The sequence below is a fragment of the Polypterus senegalus genome, chromosome 13 (assembly GCF_016835505.1).
Source record: "Polypterus senegalus isolate Bchr_013 chromosome 13, ASM1683550v1, whole genome shotgun sequence".
Classification (NCBI taxonomy): domain Eukaryota; kingdom Metazoa; phylum Chordata; class Cladistia; order Polypteriformes; family Polypteridae; genus Polypterus; species Polypterus senegalus.
In genome coordinates, this window is record NC_053166.1 from 125191849 (window position 1) to 125212102 (window position 20254).

The window sequence follows — 20254 nt, forward strand, 5'->3', positions numbered from 1 at the left end:
AGGAATTAAAATGCATTTAATATATACAAATTACTACATGTACAAGAAAAATATTTTAAACATTGTGAAATGAGACATTTAATGTGACTGAAAATAATATTTTTATTTTCATCTTTAACATGATTCAACTTAAAATATGCAAGACATATCACAGTACTATTTATTCCAAAGTGCAAATATAATCAAGTTCAAAGACAAAAAAAATAATGCAATGAACATGTCAAAAGGATTAAAAAAAATCAACTAAAAGATGCATTGAACAAAATACCTCCAAAGACATTGATAGTTAAGTATGGAAAAATCTGTTTATGCCTCTCAGGGAAACATTTAACATTTTACCCTTAAAAGCTGAACAATATGTATAAGAAGGTACACTTTACCTGTGTTTATTGAAACAAGCTAAAAGGTGTGGAAATAATGAATAGGCTCATATTCTTACAACATACACAATATTTTTGCAGTAACCGTGTACTTACATTTATGATAGTTAAACAAAATCCTGGAAGACTAAACTTATTCAAAAGTGCTGCCTGTTTGTATTACAAAACATTAACAAACATATTCTTCAGTCACTACAATTAACAGTTGAATGCAGCTTTGCAGATTCTGTACCTCAAAGAAACTGCCAGAGTGCCTTACAGACATACATATGGGAGCTCTGAATTAAGGCAGCACTATCACTGAATGACTGCTGCCATGTTTTATTATTGTAATGCTTGATAAAACAAAGAAAATATAAAAATGTAAACAATTACTTCTTGTAAAATGCAGCATTATTTCTAGCTCGAGCATGGAAAAAACAACAACTCGTCTCAAAACAGAAGGCAATTATATTTAAGTAAAAGGTAGTGTAGGAGATGATACACATGTTGATCATTATTGAGGAGTATCATTTAACAAATGAATCCAAACAATTTTAGTGAAAGTAATGGACGAGTATGTCAATAACACATTTATTTTAAATGAAGAGTGACTTTTATAGGAAAGAAACACCTTAAAAGCATTTTTTTGTTTTAAATCTAACCCTCTGTAAATACGAGTAGAACTGACAAATTTGCTCATGTTATAAAAATAAGCAGCTTTAACAAATTCAATAGTCTAGTCGTACTAAATTGTTTTCATTATTAAAGTGATGCGACATACACATATCATTTGAGTTGTTAGCTAACTTGTACTTACCCAAACATGTTATCTTCAAGCATCCTGCTGCATTGTAAAGCTTTAGATTTTAATATAACCCTTTGGCTTTACATGTAATGATTGGCTTTGTTTGCTGTTTAAGCTTGTATGCGTGGCATTATTACTAGATTCTTCATCTTTTTATGAGGAAAATACCCAATCATCCAAGTAACTTGTGCAGCCGTCATATCACAGTAAAAGGATGCGTTATCAGATGAATAACAAAATGTAAAGTCCACTCAAATATGTATTAGTTCATTTCACGGCACTTGAGTATCCAGACTCCGAATTTCTTTTACCACAAGATCAATATTTATAATTGGGTTAAAATATAAGGCCCAATAAAACAAACAATTGCACACAAATTGTGGAGTTATTGGCCACACAATTACCACCAAGAGGCCTTGTGAAGTCACTTTCCAGAAATGGCTGAACATCCGTTGATGAAGAGTTCTGCAATAAATAAAAGATAGGTACTTACTTCATATGTCACTAGATAAACAGGAACAACACTTATATACACCTTTACTCCACTTTTCAACATGTAAAAGTAACAAAGTAAAAATAAAATAGATATATTCAAAAATAAAAACACGTGTCGATTATCCAAACTGGCACCATCTATTTATGGACAGTGGGGTTCATCTAACTCTTCTGTATCAGGAGACTGGAAGAAGCAACTCGGGTACAGATTCTAATTTCCTGCATTGCACACACATACACAGGGCAAATTTTGGATCATTCAACCTAAAATTCATATCTTCCATAGATATTCCCCCCATCCAGGTATTCCAGTTTTGTCTCAGATTATAAAGATGGAGGTTTGGGGGTCTGAAAGCTCTACTCATACATCCAGAAATACAAAAATCACACTAACATCTACTAAAGCTGTAAACTACACCCCTAAGGAAAAAAGGTCCCCAAAAATAACTTTTTTTAGTTGTCAACAACCAAGCAGCTAAAAACAAAAATGACTGCATAAGGAAATAATGTTAAATCTTTATTATTTAAAAATCTTAAATCATAATAAAGGAAATTTACTTTAATAGCAAGGCAACACACACTCTCAATTTTCTTTAAACATTGACTAGTTAAAAAAATTAAACACACAAGCAATTTTACATGAAGCAGGTTCAACTTGCAAAATTATACGATTTCGTGCTGAAGACATGATCCATCCATCCATCCATCCATGTTTCAACCTCTTTATCCAGTTAAGTATCACGGGGCAGACCATTAAAAGGTAACATAACATTTTCAAACCCACTCCATTCAATTAATGGTTGTCTGGGTGCTAGAGATTATCTCAGCAGCACCATTTTATCTGTGTTTTTTTTCTTACACCTTTAAGTACGAGGTCTCCTGAGATCATACAAGGGTATAGAGATTAATTTAATAAAGACTACAAAACTTGTAGGAGAAGGCAGAGTGGAGGTATCGCATGCAAAAAAACATTTGACCGATATTGCCACACTACTTAATAGCTTTATTTTACATATTGTTTCATAAGAAACAAGTATATACAAGCTGTACCAAAGGATTACTGGACACGGCCGACACAGAGTGTCTTATGGCATACATAGAGATGCACTGCTTGATATGTCTGCCTGTGGGACAGTGTCTTTTGCAAATAAAATAATTTAAACATTTTTACCTGAGTTCTCCTCTTGACCAAAGCCTCCAAAATGCAAACGCTTCTAATAATGACAGAAGCATTGCATTCACAATGATGAATCGAGAAGTCCAGTAATGAACCGCTAACCAATTCCAAGCAAACGCTGCAATTAGTTGGTATGGCAGAAAAGTATATTTCACTAAAAACTGTGCCCATTGATTCCAACCTGGATCTCTCAGCTATAAACCAAAGAAAAAAATAACAGTAAAAATACAGCAGCAGAAATACTGTACATTTCCAGAACATTTCTATTTTGCAATTTAAGGTTTAAGTTTGGAAAAATGCTTTACTTATTACACTGTATACTTTTTTTTTTACAGTATTGTGAACTTAGGCAAAGGTATGTCTTGGCAAATTAGTGGAATTGTGCAGATACCAGCAATCCAAGTTCAAGGACTAATATTTTTAAAAAGTGTACCTTAGTAACTTATTTAATTTATTATGGGAGTAGGGCGTTAAATGACTTCTAAAATACTTTATTGCTGTAGCTCAGAAGACAACTGTGTTACGGCTTTCTTTAATATAAATCTCAAGGAAACTGATTATTTATTTAATATAGCTGGATATAAAAATGAAAGAGTGCTTTAAATGAAATGCCTCAGGTTGTAACGGTCCTATTATTTAAAAAAAAACAAAAAACAGCTGATTGAAAAATATATAAAAGGAACATTTAGGATCAGGTTAGAAAAGAGATCCAATGGAGTATTTTATGAAAATATGTGGTTGCAGTTTACTTAAATCATCTAAACTTAATTTTGCTAAAGAGAAAGCTGGGAAGGGTACAATGCCAAGGAGTACAATACAAGGAGTCATTCTATAAAATGAAATATGTGTTGGAAGGAAATTTATAAAGAATGGCCTGCTTTCTGGTCATTAGGGACAGGGATGTTCAATTCTGTTTCATATTGGCATGGTGTATCATATAAGATCCAACACTACTATCTCCAGGATTCTTCCTTCTTCTCATTTACTTCCAAGTACAATGTGGAGTACAACTTCTTGACATTATACCTACCTACAACTTAAAATGTTTCTGAATGCACGAAAGTTTCAAAACAAAAGAAAAACCATGTCCTGAATTTCTACTCCATGTGAAACATTTAGACTATGCTGCGTTTGATATGCATTTTTAAAATCAAATCTAGCCTTCTTCCTGCCTTACCAAGTGTTTTTTCAAAAAACCATCTTCAAATTCTTCTGCATTCCCAGGACAACTTGTATGCATGAAAGGAAGGAAACTTTCGGTGTAATCAAACAGGTAAAGATACAGCATCGTGAGGCGTGGTGTACTCTTCAAGGCATACAGTAGGAACAGCGACTTTCCAGCATTTACTGCCTGAAACAAATAAAGATGATGCATGCAGCATTCTTGGCTTCTCTAGTCCTTCAAAACTTTACGACTTATTTTACTTCCATCCCTTCATCATAACATTTAAAATTTCTAAAATGCAAAATACAGCAAATTAACAGTACACGACAATGTCAACATATTTTACCAACTCATGATTCCAACCAAAAGTAAATGATTTCACTATTTCCAGTATGTTTATGATTCTTACCATTTCCGGCTATATTAACCAAACATGTAAAGTAAAACAAAACCTGGTTGATTGTTTAGCGAGCTTAATTTAATTAGAAATAGGACTTATGCTAACTGGATTAAGGTTCGCATACTATTTTATTCTACGGAATGACAAATATATGTAATTAACTACATAAACAATAAACAGTTACATGTATTACCTTCCACTGATAAAGGACTATTTGTAGCATACTTAAATACAGATTAGTGCAATAATTAAAAATAATGCTTTATCAGGTATCCATAAGATGAGTCAGAAATGCAAAAGTAGAAAATTTAAGAGCCCATAACAATATTAAAAGCTTTTACATGAAAATTGTGCTTGGTTTTGTTTTCACCAGTGATTAGTTGCAAATTAAATGAAAAATAGTTGATGGTTTACGGGATTTCACTACTCTACACTGTTAAATGCTCCAGAAAGAGATTCTTGCTGCACTAAAAAGTGAAAGTCCCCATGTCAGGATCATCTTCAACATTTTTCTTGAAGAGCTGAATAAATATATGCATCTATGGCATCTGAGGTTGCAGGAGAAATCAGGGTGTCCCAGATTCAAGAGAGAGGAGATGGCTGCTGAACCCCAAAAACAATAAAACTGCTTCCTGATTTTATCTCCATTACGTTAACTGAAAAGGGATAACCTTTTTGTCTTTCTTTATGGGCATTTTTCCCTTCAAACAGTTTAATTCCTTGATGTCTCATTCAGAGTTTATGAATTTCCATTCTGCTTAGAACATTACCGTGAAGGCAACTGTTACTTTTTGCCACACTATACCCAGTTGTTACTTATACTTAAACTGCATGTACAGGTTTGTTAGTGCTAGTAAACCAAGACAAAAAATAACCAGTTAGAAATAGGAATGTGGACTAACAAAAATAGTCCTCTACCAAAAGGCTGCAAAAAAGTTGTGCAGTAGGTACATTATGTATAAATATATAAAATGCTAATGTCTGTCCATCTGTCATGCAATTACTTGCAAGCTAATGGGGCTAGAATCTTGATCTTGGGTTTATAAACAAAAGCATATTACCAAATAGGTTCTGGAAATTCAAAAGCATTTAGGCAGCAGTCACTTCAGCAAAATAACCTGTCATGTCAAATTTGGCATAAATAATCCAAGAAGGGCAATGTACTGAAAGAAGTAAAAAAAGTTTAAGTAGGGGCACCCTGGTGGCCCTGACGTGTTTAGTGATCAAGAAGCTAAGTGATAACCACCATAATGGCAGAAATGAAAAGAAGAGCACAGACACATTGCAGAAGGCGATTAAGTGTTGAAGAATAAGAAATAAGAAGCAGACAAGACTCTGCAGCACATAGCCAAGCTCCAAAGGGATAAATCAATTTAAAAAAAAAAAATTTTAGATCACAGCAATCTGGTGGCCATTTGACTGGTGACCAAAAAAGTTTGTTGTAATAAAAGCAAAATCCCATCTGTTGATAATCTCCCAGGGTACAGTACATACATGCTTTGGATTCATAGTCTAGTTTAAGTATTATAGGGCAGCAAAGTGACCTGTGGTCATGTGCTTATGGCAAACTGACTGCAAAACCAAGTGATAACCACTTGAAAAAGAACAGTAACAACTGCCAAGTGTTAAACAAATCAAAAAAGGCAATTGAGTGACATAGAATAAGAAAGAATAAGAAAATGCTGAACCAAATTGGCAAGCAAGAAGTAATCCTGAATATAGAGAGACCGAACAGCAGACAAACACAATGGCTCATAGGCATGCAAGGCAAAGTTCAGAATACAGACTGCAAAAACACCCCAAAGATAGAAATGCATGGCAACAATCAAGAAAACTGCCAAACAGTCAAAATGTCCGACCATAAGAAAGCTTTGCTTTTACATGCTTACAAACAAGATTCTTTGAAGACCACCATTTGCACAGATAGATCAGCTATGTAATCGATATCAAACTGTAGCTTTTAATACTGAGAACTAAACAATGTGCTGCCAAAACAGAAAAGCTTTGCTTGATCTAGATGAGCCACTAGAAGCAATAAAAAATATTATGACTTCTAGAGGAACTGAAAGAAGTAACTACAGTGGTGTGAAAAACTATTTGCCCCCTTCCTGATTTCTTACTCTTTTGCATGTTTGTCACACAAAATGTTTCTGATCATCACATTTAACCATTAGTCAAATATAACACAAGTAAACACAAAATGCAGTTTTTAAATGATGGTTTTTATTATTTAGGGAGAAAAAATCCAAACCTACGGCCCTGTGTGAAAAAGTAATTGCCCCTTGTTAAAAATAACCTAACTGTGGTGTATCACACCTGAGTTCAATTTCTGTAGCCACCCCAGGCCTGATTACTGCCACACCTGTTTCAATCAAGAAATCCCTTAAATAGGAGCTGCCTGACACAGAGAAGTAGACCAAAAGCACCTCAAAAGCTAGACATCATGCCAAGATCCAAAGAAATTCAGGAACAAATAAGAACAGAAGTAATTGAGATCTATCAGTCTGGTAAATGTTATAAAGCCATTTCTAAAGCTTTGGGACTCCAGCGAACCACAGTGAGAGCCATTATCCACAAATGGCAAAAACATGGAACAGTGGTGAACCTTCCCAGGAGTGGTCGGCCGACCAAAATTACCCCAAGAGCACAGAGGCGACTCATCCGAGAGGTCACAAAAGACCCCAGGACAATGTCTAAAGAACTGCAGGCCTCACTTGCCTCAATTAAGGTCAGTGTTCACGACTCCACCATAAGAAAGAGACTGGGCAAAACGGCCTGCATGGCAGATTTCCAAGACGCAAAACCACTGTTAAGCAAAAAGAACATTAGGGCTCGTCTCAATTTTGCTAAGAAACATCTCAATGATTGCCAAGACTTTTGGGAAAATACCTTGTGGACTGATGAGACAAAAGTTGAACTTTTGGAAGGCAAATGATCCGTTACATCTGGCGTAAAAGGAACACAGCATTTCAGAAAAAGAACATCATACCAACAGTAAAATATGGTGGTGGTAGTGTGATGGTCTGGGGATGTTTTGCTGCTTCAGGACCTGGAAGGCTTGCTGTGATAGATGGAACCATGAATTCTACTGTCTACCAAAAAATCCTGAAGGAGAATGTCCGCCATCTGTTCGTCAACTCAAGCTGAAGCGATCTTGGGTGCTGCAACAGGACAATGACCCAAAACACACCAGCAAATCCAACTCTGAATGGCTGAAGAAAAACAAAATGAAGACTTTGGAGTGGCCTAGTCAAAGTCCTGACCTGAATCCAATTGAGATGCTATGGCATGACCTTAAAAAGGCGGTTCATGCTAGAAAACCCTCAAATAAAGCTGAATTACAACAATTCTGCAAAGATGAGTGGGCCAAAATTTCTCCAGAGCTGTAAAAGACTCATTGCAAGTTATCGCAAACGCTTAATTGCAGTTATTGCTGCTAAGGGTGGCCCAACCAGTTATTAGGTTCAGGGGGCAATTACTTTTTCACACAGGGCCATGTAGGTTTGGATTTTGTTTTCTCCCTAAATTATAAAAACCATCATTTAAAAACTGCATTTTGTGTTTACTTGTGTTATATTTGACTAATGGTTAAATGTGTTTGATGATCAGAAACATTTTGTGTGACAAACATGCAAAAGAATAAGAAATCAGGAAGGGGGCAAATAGTTTTTCACACCACTGTATTTAGAAAATGTGAGAAATGTGAACAGCTCCTTATCTTTAACTTTTCGTTTTTATTTGCTGCATTTTATTTTAGGACAATAGGTCTGCAAGTCTAAGCAACTAGAAAAAACATATGCAATTAAGGATGTTTCAAATAGCAGCAGGTTTAAACAAATAATAAATAAAAATCAGAATATACAGTAAAAATACAAGAGGAGCATTCCATTATTTTACATAAACCTCAAATTTGGTAAAACAGACTCTATACTCAGTGTAGTATTTCTATCTCTCAAAGCAAACATCAGAAATGAACAGTCAAGAAAATAAGTCATGAAGACAATAACATATGGGACAAAGTTATTTTATTATAAGCCTAAATATATATATATATATATATATATATATACATACACACATACACACACACATCACAAAAGTCATGTAGAAAGAATTTACAATATACTATAGGTATTAGAAAAAAGATAACCAAAACAAATTATTGTTTTTCAATTTTACACACTATTTCAATATTTTAGGTTTTAAAAGTTAAGTAGATAATAAAGCTATATTAGTAAGAACACTACCACTTCTCCCAGGATTTTCCTATATCAACTTTTTGTCAATGTCAATTTAATACTAGGGCTGCAACTAATGATTATTTTGGTAGTTAACTAATCGTTCAATTTATTTTTCGATTAGTCACGATTATTTCATGCCTGACTATTTTGATGCCTGTGACCTGTGGTTGCACATCCTGTTCTGGGTTCCAGTGCATGTCTTACCTCATCTGCTCACATCTGTCAACCTGTGAATGTTACCCTGATGTCTCTGCATTAACACGATTAAAATTTATAATAATCAAATTAAAATAACATATGAATTTGAAAATAATCAGACGTTTTTATATTAGTGTGACCATCACAATAAAAAAGAAATACATTAAACAATACAAACTAAAGTGCATGTAGTCTTTATAAACAAAAAAGTGCATTTAACTTAACAAAAAATACATTGTTAAAACTGAAACGTTTTTCATATTTTAGTAATAAATGACAAAATGTAGACATAAACGATATAATGTGTAAAGCCTGAAGTGCAAAGATCAAATACACACTTTCACAAAAGGTTCAAGGATGATACAATAGCTTCTGTGGTGCAACAGTAGGAATTGCTGACTTATAATCAAGAGTCCCCCGGTTTGATCCTGACTGTCTCCTATATTTACCGTTTTGAGTAGTGAGTTGCTCTTATTATTAATATTATACAACTAAACATTAAGCCCGTTACAATAATGGGCGCTAGAACAGTATTGCATAAAATTATTAGGAACAGTCTATATTAAATGGTAAGGGACCTTGACCTCATTCTGTTTTGCAAGAAGCCTAAAGTAAAATAATATTAAAAATAAAATAGAAACGTATATGACAATACAGTAAGTATAATTAATATTGCCTTAGTGTAATACACAATATCTGAAGAAGATATTTAGGAAAATGTTTTTATTTTTTTACCTCAGGAAATTTTTCAATACAATTTCATTATAGACAACATTTTTTGTAAACACTCTTGTTCAGGACCACCTACAACGTTGACAACAACATCTGTAAAACTTCTAACTCTTGATAATGCAACATATAACGGACCGTGGGAAATACTGGTTCTGGCAAGTAAATGGCAACTTTTTCTAAGTTTTGCCCTTGAGCTTTATTAATTGTTACGGCAAAGGCTAATGTAACCGGAAATTGTTGCCTTCTTATGGTAAAGGGTAAATTAGTAGAGGATAGAGCCAAATCATTACAGGGAATATTCTGACGCTCATTTTCTTTTTTACAATCAATCTATTTGCTCGTATTTTTCTTTGTCTTTCAGCCTTTCTTTTGTTGATGTTTACTTGCTGAGCTGACCGCTCTTCCAGGAGATGTTGCTTATATACGATTTGAGTGTCAGTGTCTTTTGTCTTACTTGACGTGGTTTTTTTTTTTGGGTGGCATGTTGTTAGTAGATAGTTAGTCAGTAAACATGCACGTGGCAGTATGTGATGTGCGCGGCCGCAACTACCCAATCAGCACTCTCCCCAGCAATGCTGTCCTTTATTTGCTTATGCGCGGCCGCGGCTACGCCATTCACTGTGTGCCCAGCTTCCAATGTGTGTGCGTCCACGATGCCGGTCGTGCGTGTCGCACCGAGCCTCGCGCATGCGCAGTTCACCAAAAGACAAAGACAGACACAGACACACACACACACACACACCTGGACGCACACAGGGGTTTTATTAAAGAGGATGATAATCCCATACATTTGATTTGCGTCTGTAACAGCCACCGTAAATGTATAGTACTTGTAAAAGTTACCATTTTTTTTTTAATCACTTTTATTTTCTCAGTCATGATCACGATACATACTAACGCCCCACCCTTCCCCTCCTGGGATGTGACACTGTTACTTTTTATCTGAAACTGGGAATAACTGTAGATGTGAGTGGTGTTTTCAGACAATCGAACTGGAAATTCTCTGATCTGGATGGATAAAAGCTGACACACAAACGCTGGTCAATCTGCCTTATTCGTATCTCACTATCACTTGATTTTTTTTATTCAATTTTATTGAGTGTTCCCGCTTACGCTGAATTAGTATACACCTTATGGCCTGTGATATCAAAGCCGCACTGCCAAAAAAAACAGAGACTTAGGTATATATGATATTTGGAATTATTCATTTTATGACCTTACAGTACATTTCGGAAAACATTGTGGCACGGATGCAACATTATTCATATTCATTCGCGTACCTTCTTGCAGTTGTAATCAGTGACCACGTTTCCCGACCCCCCCCAATCTTGACTCCAGGACATGCAGAGGAAAGAATGTTCCTCTGCAAAGTGAGCCATGAACGCTTTTCTTTTCTCAGTGGACCCCGTACATGCCTTGCATAGTAAATGTGCTTTGATCGCCGCCAGGTCAAGCTTGTTATAGCATAAGCAACCGGCCACCTGCGTGCTCCTGCTAGCACTGAATAAGCTCACGCCTTATGGTGTCAATGCACAGCACTGGGGAAAAAAAGAAAGAGACAAATACTGTATGTGTAACATTTTGAAGAAATAATTGTATGACCTGAATAGTACCAATCAGAAAACATCATCGCACTAATGCAATATTATCTGAAAACGAACAGATCGGGTGTAAAATTTGTTACTTGCAAAAATTTGCTTTTTCACTTTTATTTTCTCAGTCTCGTTCACGTTCTCCCTCCTCTCCTGATCTGACCCTAACTAACTAACTAACAGCACCAGTATAAATTCTCAAGAGACAGCGGCATCACAGCTCCAGGATGCTTGCGTTTCAGATGCTCATGCATCTTGGTTGTGCTGCCGTGAAATGAAAGCTCCACTTTGCATAATCTGCATTCAACTTTTTTTTCTTTTTCGGTGAAGTGCTCCCACACTTTAGAAAGTTTCTGTATCAATTTTTTTCCATCTCCTTCCCCCTCCTCTATCCAACTCACCATTGCAACCATATTTATTTTCCTCTACATTCTTGTTCTCCTCAGACGTTCTCCTTCGTTGGTAGGACTGTGTGCAGTCTTGACAAACAATAACAAATGATACTGCCCCCAGATGTTCATGTGGCTCAATGTGGTTCTTTGTGACTGCAGCCTCTATTGAAGGTTCTGTTTATGACGTGTCAACGATTTTTTGTAGTTGACTTTGTCGATTATGTCGACTAATCGTTGCAGCCCTATTTAATACACACGAAAGTTGATCCAAAATGTTAAGTTTACTTTAAGAATCAGAGCAAAATTAAACAAAATAAGCATTAATTAAAAATAAAACACAAATTATTAACAAATAATTAAATTGTATTAAAATATGTTCTGAAGTACCATTGTTCAAATCAGATGTGGTTGCTATTCAATACATTACACAAGAAACCATACCTTATATTCCCAAAGGTTCTGAGGTGGTTTGGCACCAAGTTTTTTAACATGATCAAGCTCCCTCAAAACTGCTTTCTTGTGGGTGGGATTTTCAATGAAAAGATCATTATCTTCCATCATCATAAGGAGTCTGCTATACACACAACATTGAATTAACATAAAAGAAATATGCTTTTTTTGTTATTTTTTGTATAAGAAAACATTTACTTGGAGATTGACCATTCATTTGTGTTTTAGTGTGGAACAACAGATAAATTTAATACATCTCATATGACAACCAAAATTCTTATTTCAAGGAAAAGCAGTAGAATGATATTACAAATATGTAGGGACAAACTCTATAAAGGTATAATTCCCTTATTATAATCTTCTTGCTATATTGTGCCATGAGAGTGCAATTAAGTATTATTCTACCTTTACCTATTCCTAAAATAAGATGGGACAACTACTGCGCAGCTCACTGCCAAATACATAAATTATCCAAACTTCCCTTGATGTTGTAGTAGGTAACAGGTTAAAAAATTGGAAGACAGAGCTACAGTGGGTTTAAAGCAAGAACCGGCACTGACCTTACTTTCTATGTATCATTCAGCCTCCTAAAGCAAATCGTTTTTACTTTTGTTATGTCACCCTTTGCATCCACAATTGAATTTTGCAAAGAGAGTTAAGAATCTTAAAGACTCATTCATACATCATACAGTATTTTGCTTCCTTTACAGGAGGTAATCATTTTTTTATGCATGGAGGCAAGCTACTTAATTTGGGGAATGTCAGAGAAGACTCATACAAGGCCTTTCACTGGTCTAAAGCAATGCAAACCCAAATCAACATTAGAGACTATGGCAAAAGAAATGCATGTGTCACAAAATTGAAACGTAAGAAATGAACGCAATACCTTCCATTAACTTTGTGCTCAAGAAATCTCTCCTTGTAAAGGGATGCCCAAGGTCCCAATTGCTCCAACCAAAATAGAACCTCCTCTGCAGTCCATTTTTCTATAGGCTTATGAACTAAAAGATCTTGTTCTTCTCTGTTACTCCAGTGATAAACAAGTAGTATTACCTGAAATAGAACCATAGTTAACTTGAATGTGAAATCTGAAACACTGCAGATTTTGTTTTAGATTCTGATTAATTTCACAGTCTGCACAGGTTTCTGGATGGACAGCATCTATCATCATTAATGAAACAGAAATCCTTCTGTCAACAGACGGCCCTGTGGAATAACAATATGATTTGTTTCCTCCTTTCACGATTAATGCTTATCACTTCCTCACTTAGTAAAGCTTTATACGTAAATCAAACTGCCTGTGCTCTGAATGTATGCATCTCTGTAAGTTAAGATGCTGCCTACCATGAAAAAAAATTGTAACAGAAAAACTACTAAAATGTATTAGTTAAACCTGAACTCTTCACTGTCATACTTCATTAAGTTTAAACAAATTATTAATATGTTACTCTTTAATGACAGCCACCTGTCAGCAATTCAACAAGCATAATTAAAGACACTTTTTCATAAGAACATCCAAAACACAGTGAAGCACTTTTACTTTAGATATACTTACTGCAACACAAGTTAGTGCTGTCAGGACACCCGAAAAAAATCCACCTCCTCCTCCAGCGCCACCCTGTCGCCGTTGCCCAGCGAAAGAGTTCACACCTCTTGCTAACTGCTCATCCCCATACTTCTGGAAGGACTCAAGACTTTGTGAAATTTTATGATCAAGATGAATCTCGGCTTTTCTTTGTGATACAACCTTCGGAAACAGCTTCTCTACTGCATTTCTAAAAATCAAAAATTATTATTGTGATGTTATTATTAGGGCAGTGAATATGGATTGAAAGGGAGCTTGAGGCAGCTATGTACCAAACACACCAATTATATTGATGTAAAGAGGCACTAAAAAAGATAAGCAACAATGTTTGGGGGAAATGCAATTATTTTGAGCCTATAATTATCCACTAAAAAAATGCAAAAAAAAAAAAAAAACAGTATATGCCATACCATACCATCTTCTAAGCCCACTTAATCCTGAGCAGGGTCATGGGGGCAAGGCAAGGACAACCCCTGGTCAGGGCACCAGTCCATCACAAGGTGAACACATTCTCACACACACCACAGCAGTAAGAGAATGAGAAAACATTTGAAAAAGAGTGAACTGTGAAAATGCTGCTAAAAAGTGTAAAAATGCTACTTGAATTATTTTATAAAGCAAAATGTTTGAGGAAAAATATTCTGAGTGATTAACTGGGTTAAAGGAATGCTGGGTATATCTGAAAATATTTTATTGTGCAAATAAAAATATTTTTATTTTTTTATTTAACCTGAAATTAACTTAGGTACAGTGCAAAGCATTTTATAGACTTTATGTAAATGTGGCTAGTGGCTATTTGGATATTAGAAACATACTGTGAAAACTCTCTCTTTTAAGCATATTTTATAAATATATAAATAGATTTTATTAGAGAAGCTCATGATACTTAAAAGAAAATAATAAGATAAATCTACTACAATAGGAAATTAGTGGTTTTACATACAAACCTGTGTAACACATGTGCGTATTGGAGGCAGCTAGAATGACCAAAAGAAGGTAATTCCATGCCAGGCCAGGGGTTGGCAAGGTGCAGTAAACCTTTCTCTTTTATCTCTGCAGACCACACATGGGAAATTCTGACGGACTCCGACGATGTCGCTTCCGGTTTCCGATGACGTTACTTCTACTGATCCGCTTTAAAAGCTGATCAATCTCAAGTTGTATTCAGTTCTGTCTTGGACTCAATTCTGTACACAACTCTGCTCCATCTTTGCCTTTTGCAGCCAGGAATCTATACTAATAAAAGGCAAAGCCCTCACTCACTCACTGACTCATCACTAATTCTCCAACTTCCGTGTAGGTAGAAGGCTGAAATTTGGCAGGCTTATTCCTTACAGCTTACTTACAAAAGTTGGGCAGGTTTCATTTCGAAATTCTACGCATAAGGGTCATAACTGGAAGCTATTTTTCCCCATATAATGTAATGGAGTCTTGAGTTGGAGATGGCGTGGGGCGGAGTTTGTGTGACATCATCACGCCTCCTACGTAAGTATGCGTAGAGAACAAGGAAGAACTCCAAGCACAAAACGCCATTTCACAATTGAGAAGGCAGAAAAACATTATGAAGCAAATGATGCATACAAGCATATTCATAAGTACAGCTACTGCGGAAACAAAGCACGGCGTGAACCGTAAGTTTATATTAAATTAAGTTCATAGACAGGCTGCCACTAGCGTTTGTAATTTAGTGCCTGCCCATATAAGGCCGTCCATCAGCGGCAATCCAATACAAACACTGCCGGTAAATGTTCACGGGTGAAGGACTGTGCTTATGCAGAGGAAGATGAGATGGTCAGGGTGGTGTTTGGCACAAACTCATTGAAACTGCGAGAGAAACTTTTAAGTGCGGGTCTTAGCTGACATTACACGAGATGGCACCAGTACAGCTGGGAACCTTCGATGCAAGAACACCAAGCGGCTCACGTGAACTGGCGCAGTGCACAGACAAAAGCAACAGTTCCAAAGAGTGCTGAACAAAACCGAATTACACAATTGAGAAGGCAGCAAAAAATATGAAGCGTCTTATACATACAATCATATTCATAAGTGCAGCTACTGCGAAACAAAGCACACGGTGGAAAAAGTGAATGTCCTGCTAAAGGAAGACAGTGTAAAAAAACCCGTGCATGCAGTTTGTCACATCACAGATAAAAGGAAGACGAGCTGTTTATTGATGCAGTAAGGAACTAATCGATGAATGAAACCTCTTATCTTTACAACGATTGACAAACACGGAATGTAACTTGAACACATCCTACAAATACGAGCCTGATTGAAAGAAATAATGATAATCAAATCCTTGATGACAGCAACATTCAATAACACTCACAAAACAATTACTGTATATTGACAATCATGTTACGTTATTTTAAAATGTTCCCTTTTCTTTTCATAACTTCTACTTCTCCACTGGTACACGGGTATATATATATATAAATGTATATATATACCCGATCTACAATACATACTTTAGCATAGACAAGCCACACGCTGTGGCTAATTGTAGAGTCTTAAGCCTCTAACGCCGACATTCGAGGTTCGATTCGAGAGGGTGTACTGACTATGTATGCGCTACCGATTCATTTTACCTTCGATCTCCTTGGTTTGGGACGTATGAAAAATATTAGGTTAACGCAGAATCATGTTACGTTATTTTTAAAATTTTCCCTTTCTTAGCACAAGCACAGCTGAGAAGCTTGATGCATGTACTCCATAACAGCGTTAAAAATAACGCATTTAATCACACTTTCAATTCCAAGCAAGCGGAACTTTTGTCAATGCATGATTTCCTGGTACATCCATTACACTGATGCACACATCACAGCTACAAAAATGTTAGAGTCGGAATAAAGCGCTCCTACGACTGATCATTTCGACTACCCGATAAGCCTTGATAAAAGCATGGTTTTGTGCACACTGAAAAGCAAGCAAAATTAGATGCATTACAGAAAGCGGACTTTGTGGCTCTTACTGGGGATCATTGGACTTCCGTGACCGTTAGTAATTCTAAATACATCTAATTACAAAATGTTCAATGATCACACTGTTTTAGCCTAATGTACAAAATAATTTTGGCTAATGTTACTCAGAGTTTAAAGAGTAAGCTGGTCAAATTACCTTTTATGTTTCTGACTTATTTTTTTAAGAAGAAAACTGCACTTTATGTTGAAATTTTGGTTATTATTATTTAAAGACAATACTATTCTGAAAATGTACTTAAACTACCACTTTATTTTTAAGTCTGCCCAATTTTAACCAGGGATGATATTTTTGTTTCTGTTTTGAATTCAAATGCAGTTTAAAAGCTTTTTTCAGAAATTAAAACAGCTTCAGTTTACAATATTCATGTCCATGTCTATTATTTGATTCTGTAAGCCCACTAAAACCGTTTTAAATTAAAAAAAAAACATTTGCGATTTGGGGCAAATTTACGTGCGATTACATACGATTAATCAAGATTAATTCTTACACAGCCTCTAATTAATTGGATTAATTTTTTAATCGAGTCCCACCTAATATATATATATATGTAGATTTGTATATATATGTGTATATACAGTATATATGTAGATATGTATATGTTGTATATACAGTATGTATATATGTGTGTGTATATATACAGTATGTGTATATATGTATGTGTGTATATGCATATATATATATATATATATATATAACTGTATATATATGTGTATAGATGTGTATATATATATATATTTATATATATGTTTATATGTATATATATGTTTATATATGTGTCTGTGTGTGTATATATATATATATATATATATATATATATATATGCCAGCAACACTCATGACAATGACAAAACAATTACATTGTCAATCATGTTACGTTATTATTAAAATGTTTCCTTTTCTTTTTACTTCTCCGCTGCCAATGCAGGTATTTTGCTATATATATATACAATATAAATAGATAGATATGACAACAACACTCATATCAATGACAAAACAATTACATTAACAATCATCTTACGTTATTTTTAAAATGTTTGCTTTTCTTTTCATAACTTCTTTAACACACTACTTCTCGCCTGGCTGGTATTCTGCTAGTTAAGTATATGGGTGGTTGCCCCAAACCTTTTTTTCATGTGTCAAGGCTGTTTATTTCACATTGGCGTAGTTGGCGGGATATTGGTCTCCTTGTGGAATCAGGAGCTGAACCAGAAATAAGCCTTGGCATACTATCAAGACCTTCAACCCTTAAGTGATCAGGTGGGAGAGTACCGTTCCCGAGTTGCCCAGTTGGGGTCAGTTGATGTGGGTAAGGGGAACCCAGGGCGCACTTTAACCCAGGGGTCTCGCATAGATCCCTGGCCAGGTGGCCCAGGTGCCTACGGACTAAAAGGGAACACATTACATGGGCTCTTGAGAAAAGGAACCGCTCCGCTAAACCACACAAAGGGATACTACTACTACTACTACCAAGTCTTTATTGAAGTTTTGTAAGAAAAAAACAAATACCTTTTGTTATTTTTTTCATGGTGCTTAAGATTCTCCTATAGTGTCTAAAATTTTACTCACATTTTTATTTAAAGCCTCCACAATTTCATTTTCATTTTGAAAGCATTAAAGAGCACAGGTGACATAGTGGTTAATGGTGCTGCCTTTCAATTCCATAGCCCCTGTCCCCAGGGTTGGGCACTGTCTGGTGCCTTAAGCTGGTATGAATAATTGTAGTTCCAAGGCCATGAACTAAATTAAGTGGGTTAGTTGAAAAACACGTTTATGTGCTTGTATGAAATAGTATTTATCTTACCTCAGCAAAATGTTGACTTTGGGAAAACCTTCCCATTTTTCTCTGCATTCTGGACATTCTGTCTTCTTGGAGGAATCCCACCACAAGGCAAGGCAGTGCCTACAGAAACTATGTCCACAGTTTAAAGTTGTTGGATTAATCAGAATGTCGTAACAGCAATGGCAGGAGAATTCAAGTTCAGAAATCAAGTTGTTGAATAGTTTATGACGGCTGTCAGTTTGTTTATTGGGGCTCCCAGGAGGTCTTTGGAAGCAATCAGTTTTACCTTCAAATTGTAATTCGGGTTCTTCAAAATTATCATTACCCTTCATTTGAATGCCTTTGAACAACTTAATCAGAATAATAACATATCTTGTGAAATGGTACCATCCTTGAAATGTAGGATTCACCTAAAAGGAAAGTGAAATATAAATTAGGAAATTATATGGTAGACAGCAAAACACCATATTCTTGCTGTTCCAAAAAGAGTAAATGCAGTATTTTAAAAATAACCATCAAGCAAACCATGTAAGACAGACATATTAGCCAACCTCCTCATTTGCAGTTTAAACATTTTAATTCTGTTAAAAGTAAACACAAAAATGTAACAGATATGCTTTACATCAGTGGGCCTTAAAGACAATTCAAGAGCTCTGTGATTATAAAGAAAGTCATCAGCCATTAAAGTGTTAAAGGCCACTTTTTTATTCATTTTTACTTTCCTTTATTCAGTTCCTTTTTTGATCCATCTTTGCATACTCCTGAATTGAAAACATACACGTGCAATGTAGGTTGGAGTTATATCAGATTGATTAGACACTATGAAGAACTACTGAACTCTTATTTCTTTTGTAAATGCATAAAGCTTTGCTATATATACACAAACACAAAATAAATAAATAAATAAATAAATAGCAGGCAATGTGGCATGGCTTTAGGTTAAGGCTTTGAACCTAAAACCCTGAAGTTGTGAATTCAAATCCTGCTACTGAGAACATGTAACCATGACCTAATCACTTCACCTGCCTGTGTTCCAATGGCGGGGGTTGGGCGAATAAAATATATCCCACCTTATCTCAAATGTTGTAAGTCGCCTAAGATAAGGCGATGCCCAAATTAACATAATATCATGTAATAAAGGGAGTATAGATATTGCAGATGTGCCATTTTTTAAAAACAACTGGTTCAGATTGAAAAATAAACGGCCGGAGGATAGTTAACCTCTTGTACCTACCGCCCACACAAGTGTATTTACATAAACTAAATAATGGTTTAACAATACAGAGCTTCAATTGTTAAATCAAATAATATCAACAAATGGGATGATATAATAAGCCACTTGCGGACTAGGGTCATATGCATTTCATTTTCGTCATATCTTTGTCTTTTCGATTCTGAACGGGCAGGAACAAATCAGCAAGCAGGTTAATCTTAAATTACTTTGGAGAGTCGAAGATCCTTTCTCAGATATTTATTTATACCTCGCATTAAAAACATACCGTAAATTGTTTAAACAAAAGCATTGTATTAATCTGCAGCCTGTTTTTTCTTTAAAATTATTTATAAGATCCAACTAAAACTTTAAAACAGTGTGCTCTTTTAATAAAACAAGCAAAACGTGTAATTAAAGACATATAAAAACATTTGGACGGCCCGAGATTTGATGCACAGCTGGACTGTGGCTAACTCGAGTAATAGTAGATGCTAATAGTTATTATCGAGACTACATACTTACTTTGAATCCTTTTTTATGCTGTACAGTATAACGTTATATTAAAAGGGCTTTTACATTAGAAGTTGTCAAATCCTTATTCGTTACTCAATTAGGCCTTTAACATGGTTGTAAAGTATTATTTCCTTGTACGCTACCTTCGCTAAAAAGAATGCCCACCCTCTAGA

General features: G+C 35.4%; 1 protein-coding gene across 3 annotated transcripts; it reads right to left on the bottom strand.

Moving 5' to 3' along the window:
* Positions 1–531: 531 nt before the first annotated feature.
* Positions 532–20253, bottom strand: LOC120542072 (bifunctional apoptosis regulator-like). 3 transcript variants are annotated; one of them, XM_039774205.1, is made up of 8 exons: positions 20091–20252; positions 18377–18765; positions 13565–13784; positions 12896–13062; positions 12001–12133; positions 4017–4190; positions 2834–3033; positions 532–1632 (listed from the first exon to the last, which is right to left on the bottom strand). In XM_039774205.1, the coding sequence occupies exons 2-8, from the start codon at positions 18685–18687 to the stop codon at positions 1440–1442; spliced, it is 1398 nt and encodes a 465-aa protein (XP_039630139.1). In that variant the 5' UTR covers positions 18688–18765; positions 20091–20252; the 3' UTR covers positions 532–1439. The 3 variants fall into 3 exon arrangements, with proteins under 3 accessions (XP_039630139.1, XP_039630140.1, XP_039630141.1); XM_039774206.1 differs by having other exon boundaries at positions 12001–12130; positions 20091–20251; XM_039774207.1 differs by lacking the exon at positions 4017–4190 and having other exon boundaries at positions 20091–20253.
* Position 20254: the final 1 nt, after the last annotated feature.